This window comes from Bos mutus, chromosome 11, assembly GCF_027580195.1.
Source record: "Bos mutus isolate GX-2022 chromosome 11, NWIPB_WYAK_1.1, whole genome shotgun sequence".
In the NCBI taxonomy this organism is placed as follows: domain Eukaryota; kingdom Metazoa; phylum Chordata; class Mammalia; order Artiodactyla; family Bovidae; genus Bos; species Bos mutus.
In genome coordinates, this window is record NC_091627.1 from 3083983 (window position 1) to 3103312 (window position 19330).

A 19330-nucleotide genomic window follows, 5' to 3' on the forward strand; every position below is an offset into this window, starting at 1 on the left:
TGGGGGCAAGCGTCCAGGAAACGAAACCCTTGGGGCTCAGCCTCCCAGCAGACACGGCCCGGCTGGTACCAGCTCCCAGCACGCCTCCCTCTGTCCCATCGCAATGACCACAGAAGGTCCCAACCACTGGGCCCCCACTCAGCGGATAGCAGCAGAGGGGCGAGTGAGGGCAGGGACTGGCACCTCCCAGCCAGGCCAGGGCTCTTGTGCGGCAGCAGAGGGACAGAGATGTGGCGACAGGCTGTGGCAAGGCGAGTGGACGTGACGGATGACGCCGAAGCTGAAACATTTATTTGACGGCCTGAAATCACTCCTGCACCCAGCAGGGCTGCCCCTGGGCTTTCAAAACAAATGGCCTGGAGTCGACTCTTTGCTACAAAGCTGTGCACCCCGCTGACGGCCAGGAAGGAAGCCCCCCTCTAAACCACAGCAGCATCCGGAGGGCGAGGCAGCCAGTGCAGTGCCCAGGTCCCGCAGGGCTCCACACAGCCTCAGTCCTCCTGCCGCCCAGCACGTCCCCCAGTCAAGTCTCAGAAGGCCCAGCCGCCCCGCCTGCACACCTCGGAGATCAGGAGAGGGAGAAGCTTCCCCCCATCAGTCAAGCGCGATGAAGGGTCACTCTGGGACCCCAGATGCTGGTGTGGATGGCCACAGCCTCCAGAAGTGGGCAGGCTGGAGGGGCCCGCTGGCCTCCAAGGAGAGGTCAGGCCTCACCCACTCCAACACCACTCGTTTCAGGGACCCTGTGGTGGCCCCACTTGCCCAGATTCCTGGGCGAGCAGGAAGGTGAGCCTGGCCTGACCCGCACCGGTGGCTCCCCCTCCCTGTGAGTCCCTGGTTTCCGGCCACAGGGCTGGAGAGCAACCTTTATTCTGCTGGTTGCCTGTCTTCGGAAGGAAGCGTGCTCTGCTGAGCTGTCCACTCATGTTCAGGGAAGTCACAGGCCATGAACGTCTGCCCTGCCGTCACCCCCGAGACGCACGGGGGGCGCGCCGCTGTGGCGCCTCTACCGGAAGAGCCGGTACACCCGGGGCAGGCGCCCGTCCCTGCTGGCCAGCGCTGCCTGCACATGCTCGTACGCAGGCAGCTCACTCAGGTCTCCCAGCGCAGCCACAGCGGGCTTCCCACGGAGCATCTTGGAGGCGACCCTCTTGATGTCCTCCGGCTTCACGTCGCCTGGCACAGGAGCAGAGGTGTCAGGGCCACCCCGCACACTGCCGCAGCCCAGCCCTCCCCACACTGTGGCAGTAGCCCTGAACAGACTGGTGGGTCCCCCCGCCAGTGCCCCCCACCTGCCGGGAGCGGTGCTAGGGACTGCAGAGCGTCCGAGTGCAGCCAAGAGTGGGCCGCAGTGGGTCAGGGCGAGGTCTTAGTGGGCGGGCAAGGGTCAGTTTCAGACACACAAGGATGTGCTCATTCCCAGAAAGTTAGTAATAACCAAGGGAAAAAACAGGCCTCGTTTGATTCACCTACAGAACTCCACAGGAGAGTAAAAACTACCTCCTCAGGGCTGCATGGACAGTGGATGGGGTTGGAACCAGGGGGCTGAGGGGCCGTACACGCAGCCCAGCGTCAGAGGAGGGACTGACACCCCAGGAACTAATTTCCTACAGAAGATGAGGCCTTGGGGAGGTCGGAACTGTGGTTCTCAAGCACCAAGCAGCTTCTCCGAGGGAAGACAAGAGTTCACACACGGGTGGGGTGAGCGCAGTTCCCAGCGGGCCTCCACACCCAGGAGACACTTCACCTAGCGAGGTGCCTCCACAAAGCGGCAGGCGAACCCTTCCGGGGTTGCAGACCCGAGCAATCTACAGAGGCCGAGAGCCACAGGCAGATGAAGCTTAGGGCACGCCTGGACGTTCAAGCAGGGAGACCACCAACGCCTGGCACAGAGCCACTGTGGGGGCTGGTGCCCCTCCACGTGCAGTGGGCTCTGGTCACGCACTCCACCCAGGTCCCCGCTGAATCTGTGTTAAACCTGGAGGGGCTGTGAGGCCCGTGTGTGAGGGGGCAAAAAGCTGGGGCAGTACGAGTAAGGCGCTGAGCTGGCACTGGCAGGGCTGGGAAGCACGCTGGGCGAAGGGCAAGGCAGGGCCCGAGCCCGCAGGGCCTCCACCCAGGAACCCTACTCACGGATGAGTGCACACAGCTCGTGGGGCAGCTTTCTGGAACGTGTGGCCAGCACCTGCCTCCCCACGTCCTCAAAGATGACGGGCCGGGCCTCCAGGTTCATCATGAGCATGGACGTGAGCTGCGTCTTGGCCCGCTCCAGCTCCACCTGCAGGGGCATGTGGCTCAGTCCTCACGCCCCAGCACCCGGCCACTGGCACGTGGCCCAGGCGGCAGAGGCTGAAAGACATGTCCTGAGAAAGGGTCTTCGCTTACCCTGGGCTGAATAAGGGAGGAAGCCCCCCGGGCCCAGGCTTTCGCCGAAGTCACCAGCCAAGTCCCGCCATGCTTTATCCTCGGGCTTTCTGGGTTGGGGGGAATGCACTAACAGGGCCTTGGCCACATCCCAAACAGGCCTAAGTCCTGCCTCCCTGGAGCGCTTGTGTATAAACAGTCTGCTGTGTGACACAAGCAGGAAAACCACAAACCCCCGAACTGCAGGACCCCAAAGGGGACCGCACACGGCAATCACAGGAAAACAAATTGGCTGCCGGCTCTGTCAGCTCCAGGGCTTCCCCCAGCCCAGGAGCAAGGCCCGGGCAGCGGTGCTCACCCTACCAGCTCTGCACCTGGGGCCCCTGCGACCAAGCCGGAAGCTTAGACTGAGAGCCCAGTGGCCATGTCCCTGAGGCCCAACCCGGAGCTCGAGGGGAGAGGCGGGGCTGAGGAGAGGCACAGGCCGCCTGCTAGGGGCGCGTAGGCCTGGAGAAGCATCAGCACTGACTCCGCACCACTGAAGTACGCTAAGTCCTGACCTAACACAGGCCTCATTCACTTTTGCAACTTCAGGCAAATACTTTTTGTCTCAAACTGGCGTTGCCTGAGAGAAAAACACTGCACTGTTTTTCTGGTAGGATGCTAACGATGTCAAGTGCAAACTTCCACACGTGTTTTTATTCTTAATACCATGCTTCTTATCAGGAAAGAAATATGTGGTAACTGCATATCCTGCAGACAAGACACGCAGAAAGCAGCTCTAACCCAGAGGAGACGGCTCATGCGCCGGGCTCTCTGCTGCTGGGTGCCTGTGGAAGTGTATGAGCACAGTCCGCATGGACCGTGTACACAGAATGTGCTCGTTTGTGCCAGCTCTGGTCCAGGAAAAAAGACTTCTAAACGTGTATGGCATAAAAAACAAACAAGGAAACAGGACTTAAAAACAAACAAGAGCCAGAAAAGGTGAGACAAACGCCCCGGGTGGCCAGCTCATTCTGTGGGGTGCTTCTCCAGTTCCTCCGCAGGCGGCTGAGGTGCCGTGGGGCGGGCCCAGGAGGCTGGGCTGGGGGCTCCTCAGCAGGGACATCAGCAAGGACGGGCCCCCGCCTGCGGGCTGTGCTGCCCTGGCTGAGACGCTGCTGGGGTGGGCACGGAACACAGGCCGCTGCTGGCCGCCCCATGCCGCAGTCTCCACCAGCCAGCACCACAGATGTACTCACCACGTCCACAGTCCCAGCCATTAAAACAAACTCCCTCGTGACGATTTCCACCATTTCTCGCACCTGCAGGAGAGCGGGAAGCACGAGTGTGCCAGCTGAGCCCCGTGGCCCCCGGCCCCGGGGGAAAGCAGCCCAGCCTCACCTGTCTGGGGTCGGCGCTGGCGTGAATGCACAGCAGGCCCGTGTCCTCGTAGCTGTGGTGGTAGGAGGTCGCATTGTACATCCAGTGGTGCCTGCGAGGGCACAGGAAAGGTGTCACAGCCCAAAGCGGGCTCAGCTGGGCCAGGGCCCCAACACACCTGGACACGGCACGCCCGACCCACCTGTTGAGCACGTTGAGGTAGAGCCTGGTGAACATGCCCTTGCCGGGCCCACCGGCCGAGAAGGAGCCGCCCCCGCCCATCATCATGTTCAGCACTGCAAAAGGGATGAAGTCCCCCTCCTGTGGGGACACCGGGGTGGAGGGAGGGGCGGGGGGGGTCAGTGGGGAGAGGTGAAGGCCCCTCCTGTGAGGACACGGCGGGTGGGAGGAATGAAGTCCCCCTCCTGTGGGGACAAGGCGGGTGGGGCTCATGGTGCGGGGGGTGACATCCCCCTCCGGTGGGAGGCTGGGGCAGCACTCAGCAGGGCAGTGGGACGCACCAGGAAGGAGCAGCTCTCCAGGCCGATCATGATGTGTGTGAGCTCAGGGAATGGGGTGGGGCCCAGGCTGACGTTGGACATGTCTCTCTCCAGCTGCAACCAAGCAGAACGGGTGTGCGTGCTCAGATACGGGCCACTGGGCCTCGGCGCTCCTCAGGCCAAGGGGTCTGTGACCAGGCCTACAGAAGTCGTGCAGTAACATCAGGAGGCCCTGGAGAGGCGAGAGCCACTCGAGCCTCTGGCTCTGGCCCAACTCAGCTCTAAGGAGGATTTGGGTTAAGGTGAAGCTACAACAACATCATCAACTCAAACACCCACAGGATAAACGTAAGATACCACCTAAAAAGAAGTCCAAGAAAGCACGCGCAGCCCGAGGTCACGGTGTTACCTTGACGATGCCCCCAGTGTACTGAGCCACCGATCTGTCCACGTGCACGGCCGCCCCCGTGCCCCAGGCGGGACAGGTCCCCAGGAGGTACTTCCGGGCGCACTCGACCAGCTGTGCGTGCTCCACCCCTACCCCGGCCAGCACCATGCGGTCAGGGGTGTAGTAGTTCCTCAGGTAAGCGTGCAGCACGTCCCGGTCCATCTTTCCGACGTTCTCCGCGGGGCAGAAACGGTGGAGCCCCACCGTGTTTTCCCTGTACGCCGCCTGGGCACGGAAGTGAGGGGAACACACGTGACACAGAGAAGGCGGCCAGGCCCCCGAGAGCTGGCCCGCGACGACCCCCAGCAGATGGGAAGCCGCCAGCGGCTTGGTTCAGCCCCCCGAGAGCTGGCCCGCGACGACCCCCAGCAGACGGGAAGCCGCCAGGGGCTCGGTTCAGCCCCCCGAGAGCTGGCCCGCGACGACCCCCAGCAGACGGGAAGCCGCCAGCGGCTTGGTTCAGCCCCCCGAGAGCTGGCCCGCGACGACCCCCAGCAGACGGGAAGCCGCCAGCGGCTTGGTTCAGCTACTGCTTGGCGGAGCAGCTTTGTGCGTTTACAAAAATAGTAAAGCCCGTCGCTCCGGAATGAGAGCTCGTACGAAACACAAAGGGCACGTCCCAGAGCTCTCACTGCTCTGAGGGCTGGTGAGTTTACAGCGGGCACTGCTGACACCTGAGAAATCCCAGGCGTCTCCAGAGGTGGCCCTGGGGCACCGTGCCCGCCTCACCTCGTGAACCATCTCGGTGAGGAGCGGCTCCGGGTCGGGCCGCATGTTGAGGTCCTCCAGCTCAAACTGCACAGCCATGCGCGCCATCTCAATTTCCTCGTCTGCAAAGAACCAAACCGAGGCTCAGGAGGAGCCACCTGGAGCCCAGGTCCCTGAACAGGCCATGTCGCTGACCCGTGGGCGCTGGCAGTCTCCTCTGCCTTCCCCGGGACAGTCCTGGGGGACGTACGTGCGAGTCGGGGGGACGGGGCACACCCTGCAGGCAGACTGGAGGACTGGGCATGTTCCGGCTCCGGCACGAGGCAGCCAAACGGACCTGCTCTGAGGCGCAGCCTCCTGCAAGAGGCACGCCGGTCCCCAGCCGTCCACCCAGACACACGCACAAACCAACATCGGGGGCGTTTCCTCAGGTCACCGGGACAAGCGCCAGAGAACCATGAACGTGGTCCTGTAGCCTGGGACCCCGCTCCCCCACTGCCCCAAGGCCAGGCTGCTGGGAAACACCGCAGCCAGCCCAGTCTGGCACTGCTCCTGGCGGGGAGTGCAAATCCTGCCGTTTGTAAGGCTGGGGAAGGCGGGGGGAGACAGGGACATGGAGACTCCTGGTAGCACACCCGTCAGTATATAAACACCACCCGAGAGGCCTTTCTGAAATGAAAGGACCTTTCCACTGCAGATGTCGCAGAGCAGAGCGAGGCGTGTCATGCACCCAGCACCAAGCACATTTCCTGTGAGTGTGCTTTCCAGTGTCCCTGTACTAGCCGTCCCTGGCCGGGCAGCCCAAGGCTCCAAGGACACCATGCCCCTCCCCAGGGCAGGACGCCGACACAGCTCCAGGCACCCCACCCCCAGGGACCCCTCAAGCAGCCGGAGCGCACACCTGTCAGCCTGGGGTGCAGGACCACGTCTGCCAGCAAGCCTACCACTGTGTCCAGGCCCTTAGAATCAGCAGACACAGCATACATGGTGGTGTCTCTGAAAAAACCAACAAAACCAATCCTGGGGGCACTGAGGGCACGACAGGCATACGCGGGGTGGGGTGGGGGGTAACGCCACTCTGCATCCAGGCTCAACCCAAACCTGGTGCTGCTCCCCTTTCCTGTCGCACAGTATGAACCCTCGGCAGGCAGGATCCACACCCGCACAGGCTAAGCGCCGGAGTGGAAGACACTGTCCAGCAAACGCGCGGGGCTCTGAGCGGTCCTTGCCAGCACAGGCCCCTCCACAGCTGTCCCTGCCCCCGTGCTGTGTGTCTGGTGCGTGGCCGGTCCGGGGGTGCACACCTGGCCTCAGACAGCAGCACTGCGACGGGACGGGTGCACCAAGTCACCTCGGAAGGGGAAGCACAGGCGTCCCCTTGCAAAGCCTCGTGGCTCTGAAAACTAGAGCCACGAGTGCGGGCGGAAGGGCGATCTGGCAGGAGGCCAGAGAGCACAGCAGCCACAGGAGAGGCGCGAGCCCTGGAGGAGAGACGGCCCCCAGGGCCTCTGCAGAGAAGGGGCCATCTTGAGCAGGGCAGGGAGAGAGAACCAGATGGGGAGCTGAGAGTGGGTGGGCTGCGTAGGAGCAGGACTCAGGCCCGCCTGACCAGAAAGGGACCTGGGGACATGGAGGAAGAGGCTCTAAATGACATCGAAGGCAGAGACTCTGACTTCACTCAGAGGCAGCTGGGAACCACCAGCTTCTCAACAGACTTCTTTTTGAACCCATGAACACAGAGACCATGCTAACTCTAATCCTTGTCATTTCACTATGTAGCATTCAGATGGCAGTAAACAACCACTTAATCAAGTAGGACCCGGGACTTCCCTGGCAGCTCCTGCGTTAGGATCCTGCACCTCCACTGCAGGGGGCACAAGTTCGATCCCTGGTCAGGGAACTAATAATAAGATTCCACACGACACATGACGCACCCCACCCCCAAAGTGTGATCTTTGCTCATCTCATATTGCCCTGAACAAAGCTTCCTGAACATGCCCTACCCTAGATAAACGCTACCTGTCTTTGTCCACCACACCCCTGGCTGTCTGTGAACCCCCCTCCCAAACAGACCCCTGCCTCTTCAGGCTGAGCCTCTGCAACTGCTACTCTCCAGGTCTGAGCCTCTGTCTCCCATCGTTCCACCTGGCAAACTCCCTCAAGAACCAGGCCAACGTCAAGTCACTTTCCTGACTCCAGAACGAGTTAGAGGCCCATCCTCCACACTCCCAGCACACCTTGGGTCCCTGGCTCTTACGCCCATCACCTGTGGGGCCGCCCTCTGCCTGATCTGTGAGCACCGTAGAGACCCCCTGTGCCCAGCCGGCGGCCTATCTCCAATGACCAGGGAAACGGCCTTCTGGAGGCCCCGTGGCCCTGCAAGTCTGCCCACTCTTCCAATTCGCCACCAGCTCTCTGCCTGGACCAGGGCTCGCTTCTCACCACTCAGCCCCACAGCCTCTTCGAGGGGGGTGTTCAGGGGACTGTGAGCAAGGATGAGAGCAGCAGCTCCACGCGATGCAAGAGGGATCTGTGTGTGAAGCCGGCATACCTCGAGGTCTGGCAATCACAGATACCCCCGTGCTTCTCCAAGGTAAGCAGAATTTCATCTTTGCTGTCAAATCTCTCAGTAGACTACGAAAAATAAGAGAATCTAAATAAGCAGTCCAAAACAACCTCCAAAATACAATCTTTAAGAAAATATTTTACTTTTGCTTTAAAAACACATTAAATCAACTTTTTTTTTTAACTCAAATGCCTTTAATTAACATCAACTCAGCAACTTAAGCACTTATGGAAATTGCCATTCTAAAACAGGAAACTGGATAGGTTCTTTCCAAGCATAGACTCAAAATGACCAACTGGACACTGACCGAAAATGCCAATTTTTCCAAAAAGTGAGCAATTCCACTAAGATATTTCGCTTCGTATCTTGATCCAGAGTTAATAAGAACTGGTAATAAAAAGAAAATTGACAGATTAAACCAAATGTTCAACAGGAAACACTTAAGACAAACCTTTTAAAAGAGTGAATACAACTAAACAGCCAAATTTAAACACGTGAGAGTGATGAGCATGTCCACTGTCTCAATTCTGAGCACTTCACGGGTACACACACGTCAGTATTTACAGGATTCTTCACTTTATGCTCGCCGTAGAAAATTTTTAGAGTAACAGAAAGGTAGAAAGAGGGAAAACAAACCCACCACCGAGACAGCTACTGTTCATTCTGCAGCTGCTAAACCTTCAGATTCTATAATGTGCTTTTTCACTCAGGACACAGTTTATTAACTATGCCCTAATTACAACTCACAGTCGACTGAGGTGTGTGCATTTTGCAACAAACAGGACCACCCCCAACACCACCAACAGTACTCACTCCCGACTGTACAGAACTGTCCAAACTTATTCTGGGATGCCACACGGAGTCCATTGTCCAGTGTGGTAACTTTGGTTTCAAACTTTTCTTGTCCGTCAACTGTAGCAAAAACAGGCTTGGGTACTCCCGGCAAGGGGGAAGAGAGGGGGATGTTGGGGTAGGCACCACCACTGCTGAACCGTCTGTATGCGGGGTCTCCAAACCTGCAACAGAGAAGGTGGTGCAGGCATGAGGAAAATGAGACGCTGCGGCCTTCCCTGGCAGCCCAGTGGTCAGGACTCGGCACTTTCACAGCCGGGGCCCAGACTCAATCTCTGGTTGGGGAACTGACATCCTGCAAGACACCTGGAACGACCGGAAAAAACAGAGAGAGAGAGAGAGAGAACAGCGTAAACTGTGGTGGCCACCAAGGTGCAGCCTGCATCTCCTCATGCAGAGATTTCTACACCATCCCAGAGACAGGGCAGAGGCGTGACCAAGGGCGTCACTGACGGAACAAATTCTGCCTGAGCCCAGGCCCTTGAGGCAAGCTGGTGCTGTGTCTATGAAACAGTAGGAACAGCCCTTTACGGGTGGGGGCTGTGTAGGTCAAGTCAGTTTCTGCTCACAGAGCACCTGACCAAGCTCTGCCCTTCAAAAGCCCCCCTGGAGTCTAAATGGAAGCCACACCTCTTCACCAGGTCCCAAAGGCTTTGTATGCTCTGACCCCCGACTCACTCTCCAAACTCATCTCCTAACCCGTCGAGCCCCGCCGCACCAGGTGCGCCCACTGGCCCGCTGTTCACACTCTCAACACACTGGCTCATCACGCCCGCAGCTGGGCCTGCCCTGCCTTCTTCACCAGCACTGCTCACAGGGCTAACCCTTCTCTCATTTCCCACCTCTCTTGGCTTAACACCTCCTTGGAGGCTGCTCTTCATTCTTCCTGAAGTTGTCTCCTGTTTCCTACCGCGGAACTGCGGCTTCAAAGCTGATACTCTAGGTGCGCGATTGTCTGAACCCACTGCCTGGTTTCTGTCATCATAGCACCCGGCTCCCACGCAAATGCTGTACACAGCGAGAAGGCAAAACCCCACCTGTCGCCTGAACGAAAGTGCTAGTGTGGGAAAAGGCCAGAGGTCCAGAGGAGAAGGCGCACAGCGCCGCGGCCAAGGGGACGGCTCTGGCCGCCACGGAACCCCGGCTCCGCGGGCCCCAAGGAGCCGAGGCCCCGCGGACTCGGCCTCACAAGGGGACACGCGGCCGGAAGGGGCCCGAGGCGGAGATGACACGTGACCTCGGACAAGCCCCCGACCGCCCGGGAGAAGCGGGAGGGGGAGGAGAGACGGATGAAGCTCGGGGCCGGAGCCCGGGGCGCCAGACGAGGAAGCCCCACCGTCGCCTCGGGGACGGGGCCGGGGGCCCGCACCCCCAGCCCGCTCACCGGCCGCCGCGCCACGGCATGGGGAAGCCGGAGGCGGGGCACCCAGGGGAGCTCGGGCTGCCCCGGCCCCCGGCCGACCCCCGGCCTGCCCTCGGCTCACCTCGGTCGCGAGCGGCCCCACGAGCCCGAGCCCCGCAGCAGCCGCGTCGCCGCCAGCACCATGGCCGCCATCTTGTGTCCCCGCCCACCGCTTCTGTCGTCACTTCTGGTTCCGCCCCCGGCGCCCCGCCCCCCCGGCGCCCGCTCGCGGCGCTCGGCCTCGCGATTCCGGTGCGCGGAGCGGAAGCAGCGGCCAGAGGCTCGGAGCGGCGGCCGAGCGGCGGGCGACGGAGGCGGGCGACTCGGGCCGCGGCCGGGACGGAGCCGGGGCCATGGAGCCGCCGCTGCCGGGCTGAAGAGGGCTGGCGCCGCGCAGCCCGCGGCGATGGCGGGCTACGCGCGCCGCCCGGGCGTCACCCCGCTGTCCCGGGCCCGGAGCCTCGTCATTCCGGACGGTGAGCGGGCGGGGGACGGGCGGGCGGCCGCGGCCCGGCGGCCGCGCTGAGGTCCAGGTGAGGCGGGCGCGCGGGTGAAGTCGCTCTTGTTGTTATTACAGCTCCCGCGTTCTATGAGCGCCGGTCTTGTCTCCCCCAGCTAGACTGTGAGCGCCCCCCAGCCAGGGACCTGGAGTCCCACTTCTTCGGCATTCGGCCGACGTTTATGTGCTATGTGCCCAGTCCGGTGCTAGCTTCCGTGGGAGACACAGGTGAGAGAAGAGCTTCAGGGACCCCGCCCTCCCCGGGGCCGGCGCTGCTTGTGGTACCGCGCGGTAGCGCAGCTCACCCCTCGCGATGACCACTAGCCCCACCGTGTGCCGGGCACTGGGAGTCCCGCCGCCTGGAGCTCACAGTCTGATAGTGGAGAACCCCCCGCCCCCGCCCCCGCCCCGCCAGACAGTTCCGGTAGACCGCAGTAAATGTTGGCTTAGAGGTAGGCCCAGGGTGAGCACAGAAAACCCTGTATTTCTTCGAGGTGGGAAGGATAAGGGAGCCTTCAGCAGACCAGGCTTCCCATTCCTTGGTCCCCTGCAGCTAGGCGGAGGCCAGCTTTAGTTCCTCCTAATTCTCCCCAGGCGGCTAACACTGCTTGGCCTTCAGGGTATTCGGGGGCGTTTAGGTGGTTCTGTCGGGGTCTGAGAGCCATTGACCACCCTTGTGGGCGTTCAGGAGGTACCACAAGATCTGCCCCACTGGGCGTCAAACCTATTGGGAGGTATTTCAGAATCACAGATGCCAAGGCCCATGGCAGCAGCCCATGTCCAGAGGCAGGAGCCCATGGGCGTGAGCTTTAAACGTCCTCCAGGCTGTGAGAAACCGCTGCACTAGAGACCCCGTGTCAGAGAAAGCTGGGGTCACAGAGCACTCGTGTGGTCACAGTGGGGTGATGGTGTCTCTCTGCAGATTTTGGCTATGGAAAGGGGAAGTGTGCTAAGCAAGGTCCACCAGGAGCTCAGAACACACACTTTGGAGGTAGAGTAGTTCGGTAATCCTTTGTTTTTCTCTCCATCCGTGTCTCCACGTGCCAGGCACATGCCCAGGGGTGGGGCTGTAGATCTCACAGCGTATAACTAGTATACCTGGAGCCCGGAAGAGCCAGTGGGAGTAGAGCCCCACAGATCTGATCTTCACCGTCAGGTGGAGGGAAGGAGGGCGCAGGGCAGGAGGGAAGTCACGCCTGAGGGGTCTGAAGAGACGGGGGTGGAGCTGAAGTCACAGGAGCCAACTTCACACAGGACTGGCAACTGGGCTGGGCGTCATCGGTGGGCTGAAAGGGCTGCGGTGTGGCTGCCTGGGTCCCCAGGGAGTGGAGAGAGAAGGGAAAGCTGAGGTGAGGCGGGAAGAGGCTGTTCCTGAAGCCTCTGGCTGGGAGGCGGGCCACAGGCGCCTCCGCGCTCCCCATGTGGAGCCCGACGGCAACAAGGCGCAGGGGGCGCGGGGCGGGGCAGGAACCAGGCTCTCGGACGCCCCAGTCGCCCGTCCTGTCAGGCAGCTGGTCATCTCCCGGTGATGGAAAGGACATGAGCATTCCCAGTGTAGGTGGGGTCGCGTTCAGGCGAGGGCAGGGAATAGGAGCTCCCTCTGAGGGCCTTCGAGAGGCTTTCTCCTGTGTGACACTTGGTGTCTTTCAGATGATAAACTTGGAGATCTGGAAGCGGCAAACCCGTTCTCCTTTAAAGAGTTTTTGAAGACCAAGAACCTGAGCCTGTCGAAAGAGGACACCGACAGCAGAGTTTACTCACAGGTATGCCTGAGGCCGCGTTCGCAGCGACCCTGGAAGCCCTCCGGACGTCTCTCCTGAGGCGCGCGGGACACGGGACGAAGCGGGGCAGTGAGGAGTTCAGGCCCACCAGGCTCCTCTCTCTCTGTGCCAGCAGCAGACGTCTGGGAGGGACGGCCTGCAACGGCCCCAGTCTAAGCATCACTTCCCCGCCTTCTCTAGGAAGCCACGAGGCACTCTCTGGGACTCGACCGCACCTCCCCAGCTTCCCAGACTGTGGGCTATGGCCTGGAATATCAGCAGCCATTTTTTGAAGACCCAACGGGGGCTGGCGACCTCCTGGACGAGGATGAGGACGAGGAGGACGGGTGGAACGGGGCCTACCTGCCGTCCGCCATGGAGCAGACGCACTCCTCCAGGGTGGCCGCCAGCACGTCGCCCTGCAGCACGTACGTCTCCTTTTTCTCCAACCCGTCGGAGCTGGTGGGGCCCGAGTCTCTGCCCCCATGGACGCTGAGCGACTCCGACTCTCGCATCTCCCCGACGGGGAGCCCCAGCGCTGACTTCACAGCCCACGGAGAGAGTCTGGGGGACAGGCACCTTCGGACACTGCAGATAAGTTACGAAGCAGTAAGTGAGGTGGGGGTTGCGTCGGCGCCCCTCCCTGGTCACTGCTCGTGCCTGAGCAGCATTCTTGGAGGATGCCGGAGCCCCCAGCGTCCTCCCTGGCCTGGGGTTTGGGCTCCAAGCATGAAAGGCTGTGGTGTCACAGCTGCGGCAGCATCCCCGTGCTGACCGTGTCGGCGCCCGGAAAGACCCAAGGAGGACTGGCAGAGGACTGCCAGGGGGCCAGTCTCCAGCGTGAACGGGGGCAGGGGGAGACCCTCAGAGCGCTGCCCCTCAGAAAATGGTCCACTCCAGGCAGCGGTTGAGGACAGCTTGCCTGGTGAAAAGATTACAGTCGCTTAGAGTTATTCTGAGTAAAAGTGGAGTCTGTGACAGGTTCTAAAAAGCAGACACTTCGGTTCTCTCTTTCTCTATGTGGACTATAGAGTGATACTCTGGAATGTTTTTGTTTATTAAGAAGTTCCAGAGCCAAATTGTGAAAATGAAGACTCCTTTTGAGTGAGACACTGAGTTTCTAATAAGGATTTTCTTTTTCTGCAGCTGAAAGATGAGAATTCTAAGCTAAGAAGAAAGCTGACTGAGATTCAGAGCTTCTCTGAAACTCAAACAGAAATGTATGTAAGCTTTTGGATAGGCTCGCAATTCAACCATGTCCCGACCCTCAGAAACCACTGTGAAAGCGATAATGAAGTATGGGAGTTGGACTGAGCCCGGGTTTTATTGCACTAAATCCTCGGTGTCAGATACGTTTCTCATGTTCTGTGTTAAAGTTTAGTTGAAAACAGAGCAAAACCAGCCACTCTTGATGGTGGCGCAGGGGGCTGTCAGATAGCCTCCCCCACCGCCCTGGGCACCCCGACCGTGAGCTGACCTGTGTCTAGCTCCAAGGCTGTGCTCCTCCAGCTGCGTTTTTTAACCCTGGGCTCCTGTGGTTTTTATCTGATCAATCCAGTTAAAACTTCTGATAGTCTATTACGCTCAGAATTAGTCCCAGGAGTTATTGATAACCCAGGCCTTTTCCTTAACAAGGGTGAGGACGCTTGAGCGGAAGTTAGAAGCGAAAATGATCAAGGAGGAGAGTGACTATCACGACCTGGAGTCGGCGGTGCAGCAGGTGGAGCAGAATCTGGAGCTCATGACTGTGAGCAGCCAGGGCCCTTGTTTGCAGTGGAGAGGTGGGCGGGCCTGCCTGGCCAGACGTCGTGAAGCGTCGGGTGCCGCTACCTGGGGGGCCCAGGCCGGGGCCATGAGCAGGGGTCCCTCCTATGGGCTGCCCAGCCGTTGGGCGGGCCCGCCAGGTGACGGGGAGGGACGGGAACAAGGGGATGTGCTGTGTCCAAGCTGCCGTGTCAGTGATGGCTTTTTTTTTTTTTGGTCGGGGAATCAGAAACGTGCAGTGAAGGCAGAAAATCACGTCCTGAAACTGAGACAGGAGGTCAGCTTGCTCCAGGTAACTAGCAAGAGGGCCTCACCAGTTCGCGTGTGAGTGAAAGAACCTTTCCTCCTCCACCCTCCCCTCTAGTTCCCTCCCAACAAGACAAAGCACCCGAATCAGGACGTATGAGCTGCCTTCTCAGGGCCTCCTGGTTGAGCCCCACACGGGGCTGGGGGTGGGTCCGAGCACCCCAGATGGCGGGCGAGGTACCAGCACGGCAAGAGGTCATGTCCTTCAGGAGCCCCCCAGTCAGGGCAGGGCGCCTTGTCGTGGGGGCACACGGTGCCCTCTGGTCGCACTGCCTCGGGCGCGGGGCTTGGTTTCGGTCGGACGGCCTCTTGGCCGCTTCCTGCTCAGCCGGGAAAGTCGTAACGTCTCCTCTCCCACAGGCCCAGGTCTCTGACTTCAAGCGTGAGAACGAAGCCCTGCGGTCAGGCCAGGGCGCCAGCCTGACGGTGGTGAAGCAGAACACGGACGTGGCCCTGCAGAACCTCCGTGTGGTCATGAACAATGCTCACGCCTCCATCAAGTGAGTGCGGGGCCCTGGCCGCTGTCGAAGCTGCAGGCTGGGGGGCGGGGCTCGTGACCCTGTTCACCCCAGGGTCATGGGAGGCAGCCTGGGCCGGCAGCCCCTCCCGGTCCACATGGGGATAACTGATAACCATTCTCACCTGGGAGGCTTGAGGGTTAGCATCAGGCAGGTCTTAATCGCCTGCAAGACGTCTACCAAGATTTTGGGTGAAACAGGATGACAGTACTGTCTCTCTCATAAAAACACATGAACTTGAACAGGGCTCCCGGGAGGCGTCCTGGGCGGCGTCCTCTGTCTCCCTTGAGCGCAGCGGGCAGTGGTGTCCAGCCACAGCCACAGACAGTGAGGCCCGTCACTTTTAAGCTGAACACGTAGTGTGTCTGGAGAGTAAATCTGACGTTGAACAAACTGCGGCTTTTGCTCGAGACCTTCTTTGCTTTAACGCTCTGGGGTTTTTGTTGTGTGTGTTTGTTTGGGGGTTTATGGGGAGTATTTTTTGTGGGGCGGGGGTGGGGTCAGGATGCACCACGCAGCTTTTGGGTTCTTAGTTCTCCAGCCAGAGCTCAAACCTGTGCTCCCTGCAGTGAAAGCGTGAAACCCTAACCCCTGGGCCACCAGGGAAGTCCCTGTGCTTCTGTTACTGCCCCGGAGCGATTGTATTAATAGAAGCCATCCGTCACCTCTGGGCTTTCATTTCAGGCAGCTGGTTTCTGGAGCTGAAACGTTGAATCTCGTTGCTGAAATCCTTAAATCTATAGACAGAATTTCTGAGATTAAAGACCAAGGGGAGGAGTCGTGAGAGCCACGGAGGTGCTTCCAGCTCACAGCTCTGTTTACATCCTGAAACCACTTCCCGACGGATTCCAAGCTGCCGAGGCGTCTCTGAGTGTGCAGACTTCACCCACAGTAAAGCTTTATCCCAAGACACTAACTTCGTGACGTGCGGCAGTGTTATTAGCCACACACGGGGCCGCACCTGCGCTTCTGCGTAGCCTTTCTAGCTGAGCTCCACACCGCCTCGTAGACGCTGATCATCTATTTGAAGGCAATTCTATAAAAGCCAGTGATTTTTTTTTTAAGTTAGTAAACGAAAGCAGCGGTTCTGTAGTGTTTCCATCGTCATTGCAGCGCTCTAGCTGTAAGATGAGTTCTGTTGGCCGTCTTTGCTTTTGTCAGTAGAGACACACTACGCGAGCCGAAAAGTACACCCTCGCCTTGGACAGGGACGTGTGCCTTACTGCCCTCGCTCAGCGTGCCCTGGCTTGCGGTCTGCTCCCTCAGCTTCTGGCAGGGGAGGGCTCTTGCTTGGTGGTCTGAGCACAGGCGCCCTGCACGGCGGCCACTGTTGTCCCCCAGGGACCAAGGTCAGCACAGGCATTCCACAGCCGGACACGGGCTAAGAGCATCTCTTCACGGGCCTTCGCCTGGGAGTGCTGTAGCTGGAGGGCTTGATAGGCGTTTCCAGCGGCAGCTTGCGCAGCGACGTGCAGGGTTCAGGGACGGGAAGCGTGCGCAGACTCCCCAGGTCAGCTTGAGGGCCCCCAGGGTGCCTTCCAGCCCCTCCTATCGGAGGAGCTGTAACACACACTAGATGCCTTTTGCGCTCTTTTCCTGTGGGTATTATTTTTTTTAAATAAACGTCCTTTTCTCCTCCTGTTCAAATCGACAGTTTTCTTATTTAATAAACTCTAAAAGTCACATGCAGTGTCCCTTTTTTCCCTGTTGAGCCTGCTCTTTATGTTTGAGAATCACACTGTCAGCCTTGTTCTAACAGGTGGTTTGTGCTGATAATGCAGCTTGTGGGGTTAGGGTTTGCCCACAACTGCCGCGGGGCCTGGCCACAGCGACCGCGGACTGTGGAGAGCTGTGGGCAGGGCGGGCTTATGTGTCTCGAGTGGGACCCACGAGTCCAGCGTTGGCGCGTTTGCCATCACTTCATCGGATTTTCAAGATGTTCACATTGCTAGGCCCTCTGATCTTAGCTCAGAAGTCTACGGTCTTCTGGCCCTAAGATACAGGGCCCCCTCTGGCCCCCTCTGACCTACATCTTACCCCCACCCACCACCTCTTGCTCCTGCCTGTTGGTGAAAAGTGGGCTCCCAGATCAGTTTTCAGAGCAGACTTGAAACCTGGAAGTCTAGCCGGAGAGTGTTAAGAGTGAGGGTCTCTTGCATGGGTACATGTGACGGCGTGGGTGGCTCTATGCACAGCCCTGCAGAGGGCACTAGATCACCATCTTTGAGTTGCCTTCACCCACCGGCCCACAGGCCGGGCTGGCTGGGCAAGAGGCAGGGCGGCTTGAAGTGTTCCACAGTAAAAGAAGAAAAGAAAACCTCAGATGACAATTCACACTGGCTTGACTTTGTTGACCAGGTGTCTCTGCCTGTGGATCTGAACTCCGTGGGGGTCCAGACCTGGGCTATCACGTGGGTGCTGGGCGAGCAAGGGATGGACTGGCAGCTCTGCAGCCCCATCGCTGGCTCACCAGAAGGGCGTGGGCGCCCACCCATCCCGGGACTCTGGCCACGGGAGGCAAATCCCAAAGAAAGGCAAAGCCAAAGGATGCTCAAACTACCACACAACTGCACTCATCTGACACAGTAGCAAAGTAATGCTCAAAATTCTCCAAGCCAGGCTTCAGCAGTACGTGAACCGTGAACTACCTGATCTTCAAGCTGGTTTTAGAAAAGGCAGAGGAACCAGAGATCAAATTGCCAACATCCTCTGGATCATGGAAAAAGCAAGAGAGTTCCAGAAAAACATCTATTTCTGCTTTATTGACTATGCCAAAGCCTTTGACTGTGTGGATCACAATAAACTTTGGAAAACTCTGAAAGAGATGGGAATACCAGACCACCTGACCTGCCTCTTGAGAAACCTATATGCAGGTCAGGAAGCAACAGTTAGAACTGGACATGGAACAACAGACTGGTTCCAAATAGGAAAAGCAGTACGTCAAGGCTGTATATTGTCACCCTGCTTATTTAACTTCTATGCAGAGTACCTCATGAGAAACACTGGGCTAGAAGAAGCACAAGCTAGAATCAAGATTGCTGGGAGAAATATCAGTAACCTCAGATATGCAGATGACACCACCCTTATGGCAGAAAGGGAAGAGGAACTCAAAAGCCTCTTGATGAAAGCGAAAGAGGAGAGTGAAAAAGTTGGCTTAAAGCTCAACATTCAGCAAACTAAGATCATGGCATCTGGTCCCATCACTTCATGGCAAATAGATGGGGAAACTGGAAACTGTCAGATGCCAAGGTCCAGCCCCAGCTGATCCAGGGTATTCGAAGGAGAGACGGCCTAGGCGACTATTTATATGCTAATTAGAGATATAAAGAATAATAGAATGAGGATAGCTCAGTAGGAAAATTCAGTGGAGAAAAGAGGCTGAGTAGCTTGGTTTACGCGGGAGACCAATAAAACTTTAAGACAAGAAGTTTGCACCACTTACGTAGGCCGCAGGCGCCCTCTCGAATAGCGGAAGGTGCCCCACCTTAGACACCTTCTCGAGTGGGTCTTAGAAGCCCAGGCATAATTAGTAAGCGTGGTGGGTTCCGTGCTCCAGATGGAGACTCAGCTGGAAGTTAAAGGGAAGAATGACATGGGGAGACCAAGCGTTGGTGAGCAAGGCCCATAGCTTTATTTTTAACAGGGGCTTTTATACCCTAAGTTACACATAGAGGATAATAGGGGATGCAAAGTCAGCAGTCTTTGATTCTTATCAAAAACCAGGGTTTCTTTCCTGCAAATTTATCATATACAAATGGTTTAGGTGATTTACATCATCTTCTGGCCAGAAAGCCTACTAACATTTTATGACTCTTGACAAGGACTTGTCAACAAAGACTTATCTTCTCTAAGAGTAATTATTTTAAGGTTTAGCGCCATCTTCCAAAGATAAAATTGCATTCCTATAGGGCGGATGTGTAATGGGTTTACAACAAAGGAAAGAATTTATTACCTTAAGGGTCTAAAGTTACTAACACCAAGGCCACTACTTATTTTTTCTACATACCAACTATATTAATTAATACACATTCAAGGATACAATTCAGGGGATGTGAAAACTTGGCAACAAGCATTGGCTCATCAATGAAATCCTTTACTAGTTTATTCTGACAGTTTCTAACTCTCTGAGAGGTTCTAAGCTATTTGAATATCTTAAGCTTCCCGTGCCTCTCGAGGCTGGGAGACTGTAAACAATCGTATGCATAGCTGTAGGAGTCCGGGTAAACTTGTCAGGCGAGTTAGAGAGCCATCTGAGGGGTTTGATTTAAACACTCCTAATTG

General features: G+C 58.1%; 2 protein-coding genes across 7 annotated transcripts; one reads left to right on the forward strand and one right to left on the reverse strand.

Annotated features, from left to right (window-relative positions):
- Positions 1 to 269: 269 nt before the first annotated feature.
- On the reverse strand, positions 270 to 10401 carry PMPCA (peptidase, mitochondrial processing subunit alpha). The gene is made up of 13 exons (XM_070378736.1): positions 10285 to 10401; positions 8762 to 8964; positions 8256 to 8335; positions 7934 to 8016; positions 6284 to 6378; positions 5404 to 5504; positions 4636 to 4899; positions 4248 to 4340; positions 3929 to 4047; positions 3748 to 3838; positions 3606 to 3668; positions 2134 to 2278; positions 270 to 1176 (listed from the first exon to the last, which is right to left on the reverse strand). The coding sequence occupies exons 1-13, from the start codon at positions 10353 to 10355 to the stop codon at positions 1007 to 1009; spliced, it is 1578 nt and encodes a 525-aa protein (XP_070234837.1). The 5' UTR covers positions 10356 to 10401; the 3' UTR covers positions 270 to 1006.
- Positions 10402 to 10457: 56 nt separating this feature from the next.
- On the forward strand, positions 10458 to 16732 carry ENTR1 (endosome associated trafficking regulator 1). Of its 6 annotated transcripts, none has more exons than XM_070378737.1 (10): positions 10458 to 10678; positions 10780 to 10929; positions 11624 to 11692; positions 12352 to 12464; positions 12663 to 13070; positions 13608 to 13681; positions 14097 to 14208; positions 14455 to 14517; positions 14892 to 15031; positions 15734 to 16732. In XM_070378737.1, exons 1-10 carry the CDS (start codon positions 10609 to 10611, stop codon positions 15831 to 15833), a joined length of 1299 nt encoding a protein of 432 aa, XP_070234838.1. In that variant the 5' UTR covers positions 10458 to 10608; the 3' UTR covers positions 15834 to 16732. The 6 variants fall into 6 exon arrangements, with proteins under 6 accessions (XP_070234838.1, XP_070234839.1, XP_070234840.1 ...); XM_070378741.1 differs by having other exon boundaries at positions 10550 to 10678; positions 10818 to 10929; XM_070378738.1 differs by lacking the exon at positions 11624 to 11692.
- The last annotated feature ends 2598 nt before the right edge of the window (positions 16733 to 19330 follow it).